Source organism: Ylistrum balloti, unplaced genomic scaffold, assembly GCF_031769215.1.
Source record: "Ylistrum balloti isolate Yb309-2 unplaced genomic scaffold, AGI_CSIRO_Ybal_v1 Utg369562, whole genome shotgun sequence".
NCBI lineage: Eukaryota > Metazoa > Mollusca > Bivalvia > Pectinida > Pectinidae > Ylistrum > Ylistrum balloti.
The window spans coordinates 280,929-302,312 of record NW_026781862.1 but is presented as its reverse complement, the minus strand read 5'-3'; the positions used below and the strand labels follow the sequence as shown (position 1 = coordinate 302,312).

The window sequence follows — 21,384 nt, the reverse complement described above, 5'->3', positions numbered from 1 at the left end:
CGTCTCGTGACCAGTCAACATTCTGATCATGTGGTATGTTATAATGAAATAACATTTTATTTGAGTGTCACACATATTTAACATCATATATAATTTACGTAATGAAAATACACATATGGAAAATATGCCCAGTCATATTTGATTTAATCACATTCACACCGAATAAAACAAAAAAAGATATGAAAACATTTTCTCCATATATAGATATAGTACATGTTTAGAGATAAAACACGCGGTTCTATGCACATGTTAAACAAAAAGCTTTCTAGTCCGTCCACTTCCCCTCATTATCAAGAACTTGGTATCAAATTGAGATTGTATAATCACTACACAGTATTTGTACCCTAAATAACTATAACTTCATAACGATTAACATCTACCCACAGTCAGAGAGCCCATTCTGCTCTTCTCGGCAAGAATCTAGCAAAGAGATATGAACACAAACATATTCCGAAAGTTGAAGGAAAGACCTCTCCTTTTACATAATGATATACACTTCGCTTCTTACTAATATTACCGGTGTATTTTGAATGTGAACATAAGACGCCATCCAAATGACACATTGAAAGGATAAATCTACTTTGGCTTTTTTTCTTCTATAGTCACAGATATACATAAGTAAAATATATCAGGAACGATAACTTTAGCTAAATATTTACCTATTTAATTGTCCTAAGGGAAGAGATTGATATGGCGTTACATTGCGTAGATACATATAATTATAGTGCCGAAATAAAAATCTACATACATCTAGTAAAATTAAGCTTTTCTTACTATTTCTTGAAAAAAGACAGTTAATTAGATCTACGGTATTTTGGTATCAACAAGACAAGCAATGCTTGCGATGTTTCCACAACACAGTGCGTTTAATACAGCTGTTTTCAGTAGATTACAGACGTGGTATATACAGAGGTAAAACTATTTATTGTCCTGTAATGTTTCATTGACGTTGACAACATCTGTGATATTTATTAACTTTTCAACTTTCTGTGCCAATGTTTACGACACAGTGGAAAGACACGGTACACATTTTTTACTTTTGATAGTTATATCTGAGAATCAATAATCAGAGAGCTTAAAGATACAATCATAACATCACATAAATTTGATCGTAAAGAATCTGAAATTGTGTCACAATAACAGAATTTGAAGTCAATAATATTTGCAAGCTGTTCAAAGTGACTTGCATTGTACATACATAACAGTAATAGGATATATCTTATCCACACATACACTTTCATTAAAAACAACCACATTTAACAAATATTTCTTTAAGAAATTGTAAAATTGACGACTGAGATATAATCCTATATTGACGCTTGACATGTAATCCTAAATGGACGCCTAACGTGTAGCACTATCTTGACGCCTAAGATTAGTCCTATATTGACGCCTGACATACAGTCCTAAATTGACGCCTGACATGAAGTAGTAACTTGACGCCAACTTGACATGCTAACGATAACTTGACACCTGACATGCTGTCCTAACCTAACGATAACTTGACACCTGACATGCAGTCCTAACCTAACGATAACTTGACACCTGACATGCCGCGCTTATTTGACGCATGACATTTAGTTACAATTTGACGCTAACTTGACGCCTGATATAACCGCCTTCCAGTACTTACAACATCGTGTTTATGAAGGGTGATGTAGTGATCTTATCACAAATAATGAAACGCTTACTACTGTTATAGACACAGACACTATTCAACTATGACGCTATCTTATGCATGTGATTCTACAATAAATAACAATCGAGTCTACACATTCACACTCTGCACATTTAAACCTAATGATATTATGCTAGACCCATTTCGACCTGGAGCTCCACCAGGTCCATCAGACAAAGTCGGCCCCTCTTTTCGCCTCGTATAATCTCGTGAATGTGATTATTTCGTGCCTTAAAAGGCTTATCTTCACTCTCCATCAATGTTTTTGATATCAGATAGTCAAGTGATGTCATTGGATTAGCATGAGTAACTTCATCTTGTTTCTTTTCCACAACAGGTGGCGTCTTATTTTCATCTTCGGCTTTTGACAGGTCTTTCTTTTTCATGAAGGAGTCGAAGAGTTTCTTCCTGAACGTCTCAACATCTTCATCGTCCTCTTTCTGACTATCAATCTCACGAATCATGTCCGCCTTGATGGACTTTGCGTCATACTTTGGGGGCTTTGCTGGGACAATTGGAGGACAGGAGATCGTTGATGTGGGGGAAGGTGACAACCTTGCCGCCGGAAGAAGGAGAGAGTCCGTCTTCGACTTCATGGACGAAGTTGCCTGTCGTGATTTTCTGTTGATTTCAGTGCCGTGTCGCGAAGAAGCAGCCTGTTCCTGGTTTGGATCAGGAGAATATCGTTTTATACCCCTCTTCTTTGGCAGCATGGGCATTAGCGTAGCACTTTTGCTTCGCGCTCGCTGACATGGCTCAAAGTCTAAATGTTGCCCGCCGTTTGATGCAGTAGAAGCGCCACCTATAGACGACACTCTCGAATCTAACGCGGTTTTATTTTCATGGTAACCAGTTTTACCGTTGTTTATATCACAGTCCACGATTTGTTGGTTATACGCGCAATAATACGGACTATTTGATTGGTCGTACCTGCTTCCGTTACAGGAAGTGACGTTGTTATCTGGAGCGGTTGCTGCGCGATTACCGACAGAACATTGTCCCGTTTCTTCATTATACATATTCACACGTCGACGCTTGGGGTTGAAATATTCGGACGAGGTAACGGAGCGCTGGCTGAACTGACTTGAAGTGATGAAGTTATTGTAGAAAGGATATTGTCTATTGTCCATCGTCTGCTGTTGTTGGTCATTTTCCGAACTACTTTTAGGAGACGATCGTCTTTGGCTGTCCAGTTGTATGATATGTTTTAGGGGGCAGTTACAATTCTCTACTTGGCATATAGGGTCGTCACGGCTTGGGAAGTCCTCCATATTGTCCCCTTCTGTTTCGTCCTCACGATGACTCAGGTCTAGAGGTTTCTCCATCCACACTGTCGTGAACACGATGACGCCAATCTATAACAAAAATCTTTATATTCTTAATCTCAAATCATCAATATAACAATGTCCTTCTTTTTATAAAACATCAAAAATAAACGGTAAAATACGTAAAAGCTTCACGTGTCTTTTTCGGCACTAAAAAGAAGAGAATATGAAGACTTTTCGAACTGCAAAACGCCTCAATTTTAAGGAGTAATTCACGACATGGAAAAGGAAATTTTCAGAATAAAAATAAGATCAGTATAAAAAGACACACAAGTGAGTAGCACTTTTAATAAAAATTAAATAAGATACAACAGAGCCAAAAAATTAATTAAATTGTATGATACAGCGGTTTGGTCCTTCTTTGCCTTGGCAGTGATGCTAAAGGCCTAAATTTCAAACCGAGGAGGCAATAGAGGAAAATATAAAGTGATCTAAACTGACCGAAAGAAAAGTCAAATAGATATGTAATTGGTAGGCAATCATTATAAGACTAGGACGTGCAAACAGGAGACTTGTAAACAGTATCAGAATGACTAAGGAAGAGGTTTGAATCGACCAGTATATAACAGGAGACATGAACATGAATATCAATGTTTGTTATATGACAGTGTTACATCTAGTGGGGGGGAAGGACACATAATGAGTCAGGAATATGTAGGATGGAGACGTACTCTTCAGTTATACCACAGTGACTCATTCACTCTAAATGTTGAGACAATCCTCCAAACAGTAACATCATACTAGATTATTAATAACCAAATTTTCACGTTAATCCACCTTTTTTTTCTTACAAACAATCTATGGTTATATACCAACAACTTGTAGGCTAAAAATTGTAAATCTAAGAATAACGACAAGAATTTTTAATTAAACATTGCAATAAATTGATAATTTCCAACCACAGTGATAATTATATCAGGTAAAAACGATATCGATCTTTTAGTCCCAATAAAAATGATACTGTGATAATCAGTTATGTTTATTACTGTCTATTATTGTAAGATATAAAATCATCTCCCCATCCTTTCTATTGATTGGAAATTTTCGTGAATAGTGTGATACTTTCGTCACCTGTAAAATTAATACCTGAAAAGGTTAAAAAACAGTCCTACTCTGCCCCTCCTATCGTAATATTTATTGTGATTCTGCATGATTTTTCAGTATTTCATTATAACGTTCACTTTTACAACGCAATAGTAGAATAAAACCAGTATATTTAACAAATACTCGTTCTGGTAAAGTTGTACATTCAGACTGCAAAAATAACATTGACGGAATATTTGGTTGTCTAAATTTTGAAAATTAAAAATTGAGTTATCTCCCTTCCTATTGTTAACTGAGTTTTCTCCCTTCCCATTGTTTGCTGGTGTCATTATGGTACATGCACCCATCGAAAATGTGCTTGGAAGGTGAAAATAGTGGTTTTGAATTATGACTTCAATTATGTGAGATATATGAAACTGATCTAGAAATTTCCCGTTACCTAAACAGGGGCATGGTAAGATGGAAAACTCTTTGGCTCATTGTATCAAGACCCTTATATGAAATGTAAATTCTTGTAGATTTCCTTATCTATAGATAACATATATCTACTGTAGGTATTTCACGTAAACAAGCTTGATCTACTTAAGTTATGGATATATGCTATCTGTATTTCAGTCTTTATATAATGATATCAGTTTTCCAGTCTCAAATGTCAAAGTCATATTCTGACAAATGTAGAACTTATATTCTGACAAAGATATAACATATTCTAACAAAAACATATCACTGATATTCTGTCATATGTTTTGATATTGTACTACTACCCAGCTGTTGACTGGAAAATCCAGAAATAATAGCGTGTGTCAAGTTCTATCGGATTTTTCAAACATAATTTGTTTACTAAAACAGCTTTTACAACCAAAATACAGATATTTATTTACAAACAATACACTATCATTTATTAATCAGCTGACTAAACTTTTTAATGTTCTTATTATAGATATATATTTGCAGTATACAAGAAAAAAAAATCTGAAATCAACATTTTGTATTATTCCGAACGTGTGACGTATAATTACATAGATATATATGTATACACACACACACACATATATATATATATACGATAATCAAATATATCGTTTATCAGGTTTATCGACAAATACAACCACAAAATTATAAATATGTATATAATGCATACCTGGGTGGTTTACAGAGGACCACGTCTCCGTCACAAAGGGTAGCCGAAGTATTTTATAAAGCACCTGCAATGACATAAAATGGATGTTTGTATCATCTCTCACTCGCTATTTTTTACAATACGTATAACGTAAGATAAGCATACTGTATAGAGTTAAACTTTTCACCCCGTTAGGCTGGATTGGTGTGGAGCGTGCGCAGTGCCGACCACCTCCATTGATTAGGTAGGTGAATGTACGATATAGTTGTGAGACAACTACACGGCCGCTGTCCTGAACTGACCTGCCGGAGACCCCGTGTTCTGATCATACTACCTAACCAAGCCTACCTTATTGTAGTCCATAAACTCTATTTATTTATATATACATTCCTATCGCCAGCGGAGAACAATGCCGTCTACTACTTAAAGCTTTAAGTCTCATTTATCCTCGAGTTGACCGGAGACAGACGCAGGGCTATTTATTAACGAGTTTTTATTTGGCGATTGGGATTATTAATTACGTGAATGCATTTGGTGACACATTGTCATTTCAGCATTATATAAATATGCAGCATTACACTGAACTTCCCGTCCAGATAAAATCACATGCTACTTTTCAGGATGTCAATTGCTTTGTCTAATTAATTCGCGATATTACCAGCAATAAAATCCAATATTACTGATTCTTTGTCTAATTAATTCGCGATATTACCAGCAATAAAATCCAATATTACTGATTAGCATGTACATCGAATTTTCATTGTTTTCCCCAAGACGCGGTTTATGTGCAGGTATGATTATGAAATGGTCTCAGATAAGATTAAGTCGGTAGCGATTTCGCTTTCCTGTAAAAATTGTCACTTTTATTGATGTCAACAGAACAGATGTTGAATTTGTTAAATGCGAGGATTCTAAACATTTCCTGTTTATAGTTCTTTATGATACAATCAGACATCCAACATGGTGTATAAATTACACATACATAATAGTATTCCCACTAAAAACAGATATTAATTTGGAGACACGTCAGTCTATTCTCCCTTATAAATCACGGTGAATCATACACGTATCTGATAATAAGGAATGGTTTCATATCTTTTAATTCTGTTTTTGTCTTTAAACATTGATATATATATATATATATTTTTTTCCTTTCTGGATGCATAATTGAATCCCAAAATTTGAGATGAGAAATATTATAGAATTGATTTTTATGAGAATAATGTGTCTGGGACTTGATGGAAAGCTTAAAGTAAAGGACTGTAGTATATATACATTTACAAGTGTATTCTTACACCTCATCTACTCACTTATTCCCAAATCCTCTTTCCTGTACACCACTTTAACACAATTCTATGGTGCTATATAGACAGATAGTACCGACGTCTGTCATTGTCAAATGTGATAATAAGAAACAGTGCTAGATAAAAACTGTACGACTGCAACCAACGAAACAGGAAGAAGCTGAAGTTGGTTCTCAGTTCTTAGTCCTGTATAACGGAACTAGGAACCAGATCATAGTTCCGTTTAAGGAAAACGTATGTTGGTGACAAAACGGCAGATCCAATACACATGATGTAATTCTAATTCGGTACAGGAATCGAACTCGCAACCTTTCCGATAGAAATAAAGACTACCATAGTTTTTGAAAAGAAACGGGTCTTATACGGAACTAACATTCAAACTCGAGTTCCGTTTGAGGTTAAACGGAACTAGGCTCTGGTTCCCAGTTTCGATTTTTTAAAGTCTATCACAAAAATATAGTGTAAATCAAACTTGTAAATCATAGAACTCGATACAAATATATCACAGAACTAAATCATAAATCACAGAACTAAACAATGTAAATCACAGAACTAAACAATGTAAATCACAGAACTAAACAATGTAAATCACAGAACTAAATCATAAATCACAGAACTAAATCATAAATCACAGAACTAAATCATAAATCACAGAACTAAATCAAAAATCACAGAACTAAACAATGTAAATCACATAACTAAATCAAATCACAGAACTAAACAATGTAAATCACAGAACTAAATCATAAATCACAGAACTAAACAATGTAAATCACAGAACTAAACAATGTAAATCACAGAACTAAATCATAAATCACAGAACTAAATCATAAATCACAGAACTAAATCATAAATCACAGAACTAAACAACGTAAATCACAGAACTAAATCATAAATCACAGAACTAAATCATAAATCACAGAACTAAATCATAAATCACAGAACTAAATCAAAAATCACAGAACTAAATCATAAATCACAGAACTAAATCATAAATCACAGAACTAAATCATAAATCACAGAACTAAACAATGTAAATCACAGAACATAAATCACAGAACTAAATCACACAGAACTAAATCATAAATCACAGAACTAAATCATAAATCACAGAACTAAATCAATGTAAATCACAGAACTAAATCATAAATCACAGAACTAAATCACAGAACTAAATCACACAGAACTAAATCATAAATCACAGAACTAAACAATGTAAATCACAGAACTAAATCATAAATCACAGAACTAAACAATGTCACAGAACTAAATCATAAATCACAGAACTAAATCATAAATCACAGAACTAAACAATGTAAATCACAGAACTAAATCATAAATCACAGAACTAAACAATGTAAATCACAGAACTAAACAATGTAAATCACAGAACTAAATCATAAATCACAGAACTAAACAATGTAAATCACAGAACTAAACAATGTAAATCACAGAACTAAACAATGTAAATCACAGAACTAAACAATGTAAATCACAGAACTATATCGTAAATCACAGAACTAAGCAATGTAAATCACAGTACTAAACAATGTAAATCACAGAACTATATCATAAATCACAGAACTAAATCATAAATCACAGAACTAAATCATAAATCACAGAACTAAATCATAAATCACAGAACTAAATCATAAATCACAGAACTAAATCATAAATCACAGAACTAAACAATGTAAATCACAGAACTAAATCATAAATCACAGAACTAAATCATAAATCACAGAACTAAATCATAAATCACAGAACTAAACAATGTAAATCACAGAACTAAATCATAAATCACAGAACTAAATCATAAATCACAGAACTAAATCATAAATCACAGAACTAAACAATGTAAATCACAGAACTAAATCATAAATCACAGAACTAAATCATAAATCACAGAACTAAATCATAAATCACAGAACTAAACAATGTAAATCACAGAACTAAATCATAAATCACAGAACTAAACAATGTCACAGAACTAAATCATAAATCACAGAACTAAATCATAAATCACAGAACTAAACAATGTAAATCACAGAACTAAATCATAAATCACAGAACTAAACAATGTAAATCACAGAACTAAACAATGTAAATCACAGAACTAAACAATGTAAATCACAGAACTATATCGTAAATCACAGAACTAAACAATGTAAATCACAGAACTAAACAATGTAAATCACAGAACTAAACAATGTAAATCACAGAACTAAACAATGTAAATCACAGAACTAAACTATGTAAATCACAGAACTAAACAATGTAAATCACAGAACTATTTCGTAAATCACAGAACTAAACAATGTAAATCACAGAACTATATCGTAAATCACAGAACTAAGCAATGTAAATCACAGAACTAAATAATGTAAATCACAGTACTAAACAATGTAAATCACAGTACTAAACAATGTAAATCACAGAACTAAACAATGTAAATCACAGAACTATATCGTAAATCACAGAACTAAGCAATGTAAATCACAGAACTAAACAATGTAAATCACAGTACTAAACAATGTAAATCACAGAACTAAACAATGTAAATCACAGAACTAAACAATGTAAATCACAGAACTAAACAATGTAAATCACAGAACTAAACTATGTAAATCACAGAATTAAATCATAAATCACAGAACTTAACAATGTAAATCACAGAACTAAACAATGTAAATCACAGAACTAAATCAAAAATCACAGAACTAAACAATGTAAATCACAGAACTAAATCAAAAATCACAGAACTAAACAATGTAAATCACAGAACTAAACAATGTAAATCACAGAACTAAACAATGTAAATCACAGAACTAAACAATGTAAATCACAGAACTAAACAATGTAAATCACAGAACTAAATCATAAATCACAGAACTAAACAATGTAAATCACAGAACTAAACAATGTAAATCACAGAACTAAATCACAGAAATCACACAGAACTAAATCAAAAATCACAGAACTAAACAATGTAAATCACAGAACTAAATCATAAATCACAGAACTAAATCATAAATCACAGAACTAAATCAAAAATCACAGAACTAAATCAAAAATCACAGAACTAAATCAAAAATCACAGAACTAAATCAAAAATCACAGAACCAAACAATGTAAATCACAGAACTAAATCATAAATCACAGAACTAAACAATGTAAATCACAGAACTAAACAATGTCAATCACAGAACTAAATCATAAATCACAGAACTAAATCATAAATCACAGAACTAAGTCATAAATCACAGAACTAAATCATAAATCACAGAACTAAATCATAAATCACAGAACTAAATCAAAAATCACAGAACTAAACAATGTAAATCACAGAACTAAACAATGTAAATCACAGAACTAAATCATAAATCACAGAACTAAATCATAAATCACAGAACTAAACAATGTAAATCACAGAACTAAATCATAAATCACAGAACTAAACAATGTAAATCACAGAACTAAATCAAAAATCACAGAACTAAACAATGTAAATCACAGAACTAAATCAAAAATCACAGAACTAAATCAAAAATCACAGAACTAAATCATCAATCACAGAACTAAATCAAAAATCACAGAACCAAACAATGTAAATCACAGAACTAAATAATGTAAATCACAGAACTAAACAATGTAAATCACAGAACTAAACAATGTAAATCACAGAACTAAATCATAAATCACAGAACTAAATCATAAATCACAGAACTAAATCATGTAAATCACAGAACTAAACAATGTCAATCACAGAACTAAACAATGTCAATCACAGAACTAAATCATAAATCACAGAACTAAATCATAAATCACAGAACTAAATCATGTAAATCACAGAACTAAACAATGTCAATCACAGAACTAAATCATAAATCACAGAACTAAATCATAAATCACAGAACTAAACAATGTCAATCACAGAACTAAACAATGTCAATCACAGAACTAAATCATAAATCACAGAACTAAATCATAAATCACAGAACTAAACAATGTAAATCACAGAACTAAATCAAAAATCACAGAACTAAACAATGTAAATCACAGAACTAAATCATAAATCACAGAACTAAATCATAAATCACAGAACTAAATCATAAATCATAAATCACAGAACTAAACAATGTAAATCACAGAACTAAACAATGTAAATCACAGAACTAAATCATAAATCACAGAACTAAACAATGTAAATCACAGAACTAAATCATAAATCACAGAACTAAATCATAAATCACAGAACTAAATCATAAATCACAGAACTAAACAATGTAAATCACAGAACTAAACAATGTCAATCACAGAACTAAATCATAAATCACAGAACTAAGTCATAAATCACAGAACTAAACAATGTCAATCACAGAACTAAATCATAAATCACAGAACTAAGTCATAAATCACAGAACTAAATCATAAATCACAGAACTAAACAATGTCAATCACAGAACTAAATCACAGAACTAAATCACACAGAACTAAATCATAAATCACAGAACTAAATCATAAATCACAGAACTAAATCATGTATATCACAGAACTAAACACTGTCAATCACAGAACTAAATCATAAATCACAGAACTAAATCATAAATCACAGAACTAAATCATAAATCACAGAACTAAACAATGTCAATCACAGAACTAAATCATAAATCACAGAACTAAGTCATAAATCACAGAACTAAATCATAAATCACAGAACTAAACAATGTCAATCACAGAACTAAATCATAAATCACAGAACTAAGTCATAAATCACAGAACTAAGTCATAAATCACAGAACTAAACAATGTCAATCACAGAACTAAATCATAAATCACAGAACTAAGTCATAAATCACAGAACTAAATCATAAATCACAGAACTAAACAATGTAAATCACAGAACTAAACAATGTCAATCACAGAACTAAATCATAAATCACAGAACTAAATCATGTAAATCACAGAACTAAACAATGTCAATCACAGAACTAAATCATAAATCACAGAACTAAATCATAAATCACAGAACTAAACAATGTCAATCACAGAACTAAATCATAAATCACAGAACTAAATCATAAATCACAGAACTAAACAATGTCACAGAACTAAATCATAAATCACAGAACTAAACAATGTAAATCACAGAACTAAACAATGTTAATCACAGAACTAAATCATAAATCACAGAACTAAATCATGTAAATCACAGAACTAAATTATAAATCACAGAACTAAACAATGTAAATCACAGAACTAAACAATGTAAAGCATAGAATCACCAATATTATCAGAACGAGAGAAATGTGAATCACAGAATCAGATAGATATTAATTACAGAAACAGAGAAATGTGAATCAAAATATCACAGGAATAAAAAAAATTTCAAAAATACATAAATGCGAACCACACACCTAAATCGTAAGTCACAGAACCAGAGAAATGTGAATTACAGAACTAGAGAAATGAGAATCAAAATATCACAGGAATAAAAATTAAAAAAAAAACAACACACAAATGCGAACTACACACCTAAATCGTAAGTCACAGAACCAGAGAAATGTGATTCACAGAACCAGAGAAATGTGATTCACAGAACCAGAGAAATGTGATTCACAGAACCAGTTCCAGAGAAATGTGAATTACAGAACAGGAGAAATGTGATTCACAGAACCAAATAAATGTGATATCAGAACTACATAAATGTGAATCACAGAACCAGAGAAATGTGATATCAGAACTACATAAATGTGAATCATAGAACCAGAGAAATGTGAATCACAATCACAGAACCAGAGAATTGTGATATCAGAACTACATAAATGTGAATCATAGAACCAGAATAATGTGAATCACAGAACCAGAGAAATGTGAATCACAGAACCAAAAAAATGTGAATTACAATCACAGAACCAGAGAAATGTGATATCAGAACTACATAAATGTGAATCACAGAACCAGAAAAATGTGAATCACAGAACCAGAGAAATGTGAATCACAGAACCAAGAAATGTGATATCAGAACTACATAAATGTGAATCACAGAATAAATGAAATATCGATCATTATTACCACTTTTCCTCACTTCATTGTTATTTGTTAAAATATAGCACATGTTACCTTAATAATTCACCTTGTTATATGAATCGGGAACAGAGATAACTTCATAATTCATCTATTACGTAATGGTATATTGAAATGGTGTTAGCGTTTCGGCTTTCTCTTTTCTAACTGAAACCACTAACGAAAGGTCCTTGGCCGGTGAGTAGTGGGCGGTGAACTCTCTTTCCTGACCGTTTGAACCCAGTGTATATACACAGCGTATGTCTGTCCTCGAATCTCGTATCGATTTGGTGGTACAGCCTCCGACTCCGTATAAAACATTATCGCACGGACAACGCTACAAAGACGTTGATGTACACTCATATTACATTGATATATGCCATCTTTCTGACGAGTTCAACTTTTATAGAAGTACTTTATGGTGAGGTGGGCAAAAGTTTACAACACTAAATTGCTTCCTTCCCTTAGTGGCATCTTATACAGTATCAAGTTACAGTGTACCAGAAATAGTGAGGAAAGTAACCACAGAAAGAGGGCAGGCGGTGAATGTTGACTTCACCTGTCATAACTCTACTGGACGTATCAATTATGCGGGTTAAAATTGCGTATTGAAAGATAGCTCTGACCAGACAAAGCATGTGATGAAACAAAGAATTTAAAATCATTCAAATAACTAGGAGACCGTTCTTGATCATTCATATTTTACTTTGTCCGTGAATGTAAAATATTCACATTTTATGAATGTTTTACGTTCCGATATAATATGTAAATCAGCCAATCTGTAATATATATCTATTCTGTTTGTAAATAAAGAAAGGTTAATAAGATTTAACAAGGAGGAAATAAATGTGAAACAATGTAAACTACCAGTATAATAACACATAATAAGATTATTATATTTATTATCTTAGTGTTTTGTTTGATGCAAAGGGACATTATCTCCGTTTTATCTCTATGTAATCATGATATGTGACAATGGGTAGTTGGAGATTGTGACAATGGGTAGTTACAGATTGTGACAATGGGTAATTGCAGTGATTGAGACAATGGGTAGTTACAGATTGTGACAATGGGTAGTTGCAGATTGAGACAATGGGTAGTTATAGTGGTCGTTGTTATTTAACAGGTTCGAATAGACCAATAATTGTAAAGTACGTTTGTATAGACCTAATATTGTTCTCTAGAACAGGTTCGAGATAAGCTACGTTTGTATAGACCTAATATTGTTCTCTAGAACAGGTTCGAGATAAGCTATGTTTGTATATACCTAATATTGTTCTCTAGAACGGGCTCGAGATAAGCTACGTTTGTATAGACCTAATATTGTTCTCTAGAACAGGTTCGAGATAAGCTATGTTTGTATATACCTAATATTGTTCTCTAGAACGGGTTCGAGATGAGCTACGTTTGTATAGACCTAATATTGTTCTCTAGAACGGGTTCGAGATAAGCTACGTTTGTATAGACCTAATATTATTCTATTGAACAGGTTCGAGGTAAGCTACGTTTGCATTACTCCTTATATTGTTCTATTGAAGTTTGACTATTATTTTATTCAATTGTACTAAATGAGTTCGTGATAACCTACGATCATAAGTACATAACATTCAGTAAATTTACCCTCTAATATTTTTACAGATGTGTGATATATGCCTTGGAGCGTTTTTATTGACTGCACCACTCGGATATCAATTTTGACATTCAAATATGGACAATGACGTCATGTCAATAATTGAAGCAACAGCCGCTTTTGATTTTTTTCCACCACATTTTTACTTTATAAATAATCGAAATGTATTGATATTTTCTGAGTGATGTGATTAAAATGCATTTCACAAGAGATTTTATAACACTCGCCTGCAAGTTTTAATTCTGGCGAGAAGCTTGCAAAATTTTCTTTTAAACATTTTAGGTCTTGTCTTATGAAATCTCACATGAAATGGCTACTCGTCATAAGACCCTTTATGTACTTCACTATTCGTTGATGTTGTGTTCTGTTTATTGTTAATATTAACCTTTCTCTAACCAGAACATGTCATAATCAGTTTTCCTAATATTCTAAATTCTAAGTTCATATGAATCTTCATATGTACACGTTTGGTCTCTCTATTTTACTGGTTCAACACTAACCTTCAGTTGTATGTTTGTACTGACACCTCTGTCTCCCTATTTTTCTGGTTCAACACTAACCTACAGTTGTATGTTTGTACTGACACCGCTGTCGCCCTATTTTACTGGTTCAACACTAACCTACAGTTGTATGTTTGTACTGACACTGTTGTCTCCCTATTTTACTGGTTCAACACTAACCTACAGTTGTATGTTTGTACTGACACTGTTGTCTCCCTATTTTACTGGTTCAACACTAACCTACAGTTGTATGTTTGTACTGACACCGCTGTCTCCCTATTTTACTGGTTCAACACTAACCTACAGTTGTATGTTTGTACTGACACTGTTGTCTCCCTATTTTACTGGTTCAACACTAACCTACAGTTGTATGTTTGTACTGACACTGTTGTCTCCCTATTTTACTGGTTCAACACTAACCTACAGTTGTATGTTTGTACCGACACTGTTGTCTCCCTATTTTACTGGTTCAACACTAACCTACAGTTGTATGTTTGTACCGACACTGTTGTCTCGCTATTTTACTGGTTCAACACTAACCTCCAGTTGTATGTTTGTACCGACACCGTTGTCTCCCTATTTTTCTGGTTCAACACTAACCTACAGTTGTATGTTTGTACCGACACTGTTGTCTCCCTACTTTACTGGTTCAACACTAACCTACAGTTGTATGTTTGTACCGACACTATTTTACTGGTTCAACACTAACCTACAGTTGTATGTTTGTACTGACAGGGGTGTCTCCCTATTTTACTGGTTCAACACTAACCTACAGTTGTATGTTTGTATGTTTGTCTCCCTATTTTACTGGTTCAACACTAACCTACAGTTGTATGTTTGTACACCGCTGTCTCCCTATTTTACTGGTTCAACACTAACCTACAGTTGTATGTTTGTACTGACACCGCTGTCTCCCTATTTTACTGGTTCAACACTAACCTACAGTTGTATGTTTGTACCGACACTGTTGTCTCCCTACTTTACTGGTTCAACACTAACCTACAGTTGTATGTTTGTACCGACACTGTTGTCTCCCTACTTTACTGGTTCAACACTAACCTACAGTTGTATGTTTGTACCGACACTGTTGTCTCCCTACTTTACTGGTTCAACACTAACCTACAGTTGTATGTTTGTACTGACACCGCTGTCTCCCTATTTTACTGGTTCAACACTAACCTACAGTTGTATGTTTGTACCGACACTGTTGTCTCCCTACTTTACTGGTTCAACACTAACCTACAGTTGTATGTTTGTACTGACACCGCTGTCTCCCTATTTTACTGGTTCAACACTAACCTACAGTTGTATGTTTGTACCGACACTGGTTCAACACTAACCTACAGTTGTATGTTTGTACTGACACTGTTGTCTCCCTACTTTACTGGTTCAACACTAACCTACAGTTGTATGTTTGTACCGACACTGTCTCCCTATTTTACTGGTTCAACACTAACCTACAGTTGTATGTTTGTACCGACACCGTTGTCTCGCTATTTTACTGGTTCAACACTAACCTACAGTTGTATGTTTGTACTGACACCTCTGTCTCCCTATTTTACTGGTTCAACACTAACCTACAGTTGTATGTTTGTACTGACACTGTTGTCTCCCTATTTTACTGGTTCAACACTAACCTACAGTTATTTTACTGGTTCAACACTAACCTACAGTTGTATGTTTGTACTGACACCGCTGTCTCCCTATTTTACTGGTTCAACACTAACCTACAGTTGTATGTTTGTACTGACACTGTTGTCTCCCTATTTTACTGGTTCAACACTAACCTTCAGTTGTATGTTTGTACTGACACCTCTGTCTCCCTTTTTTACTGGTTCAACACTAACCCACAGTTGTATGTTTGTACTGACACCGCTGTCTCCCTATTTGACTGGTTCAACACTAACCTACAGTTGTATGTTTGTACTGACACCGCTGTCTCCCTATTTTACTGGTTCAACACTAACCTAAAGTTGTATGTTTGTAATGACACCGCAGTCTCTCTATTTTACTGGTTCAACACTAACCTAAAGTTGTATGTTTGTACTGACACCGCTGTCTCCCTATTTTACTGGTTCAACACTAACCTACAGTTATTTTACTGGTTCAACACTAACCTAAAGTTGTATGTTTGTAATGACACCGCAGTCTCTCTATTTTACTGGTTCAACACTAACCTACAGTTGTATGTTTGTACTGACACCGCTGTCTCCCTATTTTACTGGTTCAACACTAATCTGTAATAGAGAATTTTTACATAGCTTCCATGTTGTGCTCAAATCGCGTTAACGTATAATAACACACACAGTAAAAATGCCAATTAGCTTACCAACATTATTCAATTAAAAGAGATACACGACAGCCTCATAATTTTCACAATACATTTCCATTTTTAGTTGTATGGTCTGTCTATAATTGTGTTTGGTAAATGTCAAATCCAAATATCAACTCACAGGACGAAGTGGGCGGACAGCGAGGTTCTCACGGTACATTGTATGTCGTCCGTCTGGATTTATACTTCAATCATCCAGCCACTGTTTTATCTAAAGTTCCATGAGATTGTGTAACTCGATAATAAGATAATTATGAGATAGGACCAGATCAGATGAACAACCAATTGTTTCTTACAGATACATTTATATATAACATTTTACTGTGTATTTTTATCTCCATCTCTATTACCGTTTTTAAATAGAGTTTGGTCCCCCGGAATATGTTTACTTGACCTCTAACTTTTAACTCTACGAGAACCATAATAAACATGTCAATTTTTTTCATATCTTAATATATTTGGTTTCTATTCAGAAACTATAAATCATGTTTCTGTTTCAATGCATGCAAGAAACATTTTACTATAAATATTTTCGATCAAAAACACGAAGTATACATCCTTATCTTAATGTCAGGATTTCTAATTGTTTCGTGAACAAATTGATCATTTGTATTTTCCTAGTTTACAACGACCAGTGAGAATAATGTAAGCTAGATATAAGTAAATTGTAAGCCAGTTGCAAAGAGACTACATGATACAGCTTACTTATTCAGCAATGAACTTGACAAGTTGGTACAATACCACACCTTTTTAAAGAGAAGTATTGTGTGTCTGGTAGAAATAACAAAATACAGAAACATCGTAGTCGAACAGTTGTTGTGAAATTTTTCTTTAAAACGTGTTCGATTTAATTCTAGCTTCAATATCAAGATACGATAGTGCGCTGCTGCAATATTACATTAAAACCCAGGTAGATATTTACTGTGCAAAATGTCCTTTTCACTATCACGTGCTGTTCATGCGTAACAATTCAATTACGAGTTACTTCCCTTAGATCACGTTAACACAGATCTTTAACCATACCACACATCAGGTACTAGTTTACATAAGCAAAATTATTATGTATTTGAATGTATGCATATAAAAATGATTCATATGTAAAAAAAATGATTCATTTGTCAGTGTAAAAAACCCTCTTATGAAAATCTAAAATACTACGCTTACATTATCTTGGACAACAGTAATTTAATATAATAAAAAATCAGATCTCTCCTGTTCACTCCAAACGCCTGTACCCGGAAAACCTAAATAGCTAACCATAGAGTTGAACGTCTTTTGTTTTGTAGTTCAAATCTTTGCGAAACTTAACTCTCTTGTGTTTAGCCATGTGCGAAATTTCATCGAATTTAGAAATAGATTTTGAAAAAAATTATTTTAATGATGTTATATATCTATGGCTACTTGTGTTAATATATATTTCACGGATATCGTGTAATTTTAAATGTATGATAGGAAGAAGGTTTTAATAAGTTATAATAACTTGTGTCTAATCCCTTGTTCGTATTTCTAATATTTGGGTTCAACAAAAAATGCTGGTATCCGTTTTTAATAAGGAAACATTAAGTTTACAGGGAAGTTGACTTGATAGGTTCCCGGTTCTACATGCCGATTTAAGTAACCCAATAGTCTTAAACCCATTCTATAAAACAGGTCCCGTCTGTCAATACATTCCATAATACAGGTCCCGTCTGTCAATACATTTATTCTATAAAACAGGTCCCGTCTGTCAATACACACATTCTATAAAACAGGTCCCGTCTGTCAATACATTCATTCTTTAATACAGGTCCCGTCTGTCAATACACACATTCTATAATACATGCCCCGTCTGTCAATACACACATTCTATAATACAGGTCTCGTCTGTCAATACACACATTCTATAATACATGCCCTCACTGTCAATACACACTTTCTATAATACATGTCCCGTCTGTCAATACACACATTCTATAATACAGGTCTCGTCTGTCAATACACACATTCTATAATACATGTCCTCACTGTCAATACACACTTTCTATAATACATGTCTCGTCTGTCAATTCACACATTCTATAATACATGTCCCGTCTGTCAATACAAACATTCTATAATACATGTCCCGTCTGTCAATACACACATTCTATAATACATGTCTCGTCTGTCAATTCACACATTCTATAATACAGGTCCCGTCTGTGAATACATACATTCTATAATACATGTCCCGTCTGTCAATACACACATTCTATAATACAGGTCCCGTCTGTCAATACACACATTCTATAATACATGTCCCGTCTGTCAATACACACATTCTATAATACATGCCCCGTCTGTCAATGCATTCTATAATACATGTCCTCACTGTCAATGCATTTATTCTATATTACATGTCCTCACTGTCAATGCATTTATTCTATAATACATGTCCTCACTGTCAATGCATTTATTCTATAATACATGTCCTCACTGTCAATGCATTTATTCTATAATACATGTACTCACTGTCAATGCATTTATTCTATAATACATGTCCTCACTGTCAATGCATTTATTCTATAATACATGCCCCGTCTGTCAATGCATTCTATAATACATGCCCCGTCTGTCAATGCATTTATTCTATAATACATGCCCCGTCTGTCAATGCATTTATTCTATAATACATGCCCCGTCTGTCAATGCATTCTATAATACATGTCCTCACTGTCAATGCATTTATTCTATAATACATGCCCCGTCTGTCAATGCATTCTATAATACATGCCCCGTCTGTCAATGCATTTATTCTATAATACATGCCCCGTCTGTCAATGCATTTATTCTATAATACATGCCCCGTCTGTCAATGCATTTATTCTATAATACATGCCCCGTCTGTCAATGCATTTATTCTATAATAAAGGTCCCGCCTGTCAATAACACTAATTCCTGAGTCATCTTCTGTAAACATCTGTATTTAAATTTCTCTCCGTCGTAACGATGTCCTCAGTGAATTATCTATATGGTGATATGCATGTAACAAATCCCTTTTTATCACGTGATTGCGTTGCTGTTCAGAGAATATAACCATTTCATACTATTGCATGTTACGCGTGTAATAAACGGTTTAATGGGATACGACTTTGAGGATTGTGACTTAACAATGAAAACCATTGATATGAAGTGGATGTACAATGTAACTGCAAGTTTTACGTAAAAATTAATGTCATTTTACTACAATATTTACTTAAAAATTCCATCATGCGATAAAAAAAGTTATAAAATTCGTTTCGAATCGATATCTAATTTAGGTAACTCGTCGGAATTTTGGTTTTAGTTATTTTAACTCGCCATATGCTCACGTAGATGATTTTTAGACTCATTTTATATCAAATGTGAACTCAGTTAAATTCTATTTATAGACTCTTAACGTCAACAAGAGACTATTACGATATATAACTATATGTCTGTAATTCGTCAGAAGTCACTTTTAAATTTCAAAAACATATTGATTAATCCCTTTTGCATTTTATATGCTAATAAAATCCATATACCTGCATACTAAAATACGTTTGTCAGACTGGCTCAACAACGTACGTCCCTGTCTAAATTCGATCACTGTCCTTTTAACAGATAGATTTCAGTTTCTCCCGATTGTAACAGGCCACCATAAGTTATACCAGACGAATAATGTCTCCAAGTATTATGTAATCCTATTGTACGGAGGACGTAACCGTAATTCAAAACAGACAAAACTAGTTGAGATTAATAGGTGCACGGTCCATATCACCTTCAGCGTGCAACATACAGTTTCCTTCCTGTAAGATCATGCTTTGAATAGATAACCGTACCCCGTATATCCCGTGCTTTTAGCAGAATGAGGATTATGTTTACTTGTTATATAAGTGAAAGTCATTTCCTGAAGAAAACGATGTAGAATAACTCTTGATATAGTTAAAGTGTAAACAAAACGCACGGCTAATAGTGCTACATTAACATTACTTTACGTATTGAGATCTACATTCCAAAGATGAATCAAACGCTATACATATCATTTATGCCTTAAACAATTGTAAACATCAAAAAAATAAAGACTTACCTGATTAACCCTAATGTCTGATTAAACTGAAACCACGTCTTACTCGCAGTCAATACCGTGCCTCTCAATGGCCTAGATAGTCAGTCTGTTTACAAAAATAAACATTAACGCATGCGCAGTATGCGTTGACTGGGGAAGGTCAATGTCCGTTCACGAACTCCAGTGTGAGCGGCCTAGTGTGACCTATACGGGTCGCGCGATACCTACACACAGAGCATTTTTAAAAATCTGTATTACACAATGCTCGCTGCTTTTCCCGGCGTTTTTGTGAGGTGCGAACGAGGCAGTTGTGTGAAGCATTATTTACTTACCGGTGTGT

At 33.5% G+C, this 21,384-nt stretch overlaps 1 protein-coding gene across 1 annotated transcript; it reads right to left on the bottom strand.

The window, feature by feature from the left end:
• Positions 1–843: 843 nt before the first annotated feature.
• Positions 844–21,126, bottom strand: LOC132545100 (uncharacterized). The gene is made up of 3 exons (XM_060208802.1): positions 21,066–21,126; positions 5,189–5,252; positions 844–3,033 (listed from the first exon to the last, which is right to left on the bottom strand). The coding sequence occupies exon 3, from the start codon at positions 3,001–3,003 to the stop codon at positions 1,807–1,809; it is 1,197 nt and encodes a 398-aa protein (XP_060064785.1). The 5' UTR covers positions 3,004–3,033; positions 5,189–5,252; positions 21,066–21,126; the 3' UTR covers positions 844–1,806.
• Positions 21,127–21,384: the final 258 nt, after the last annotated feature.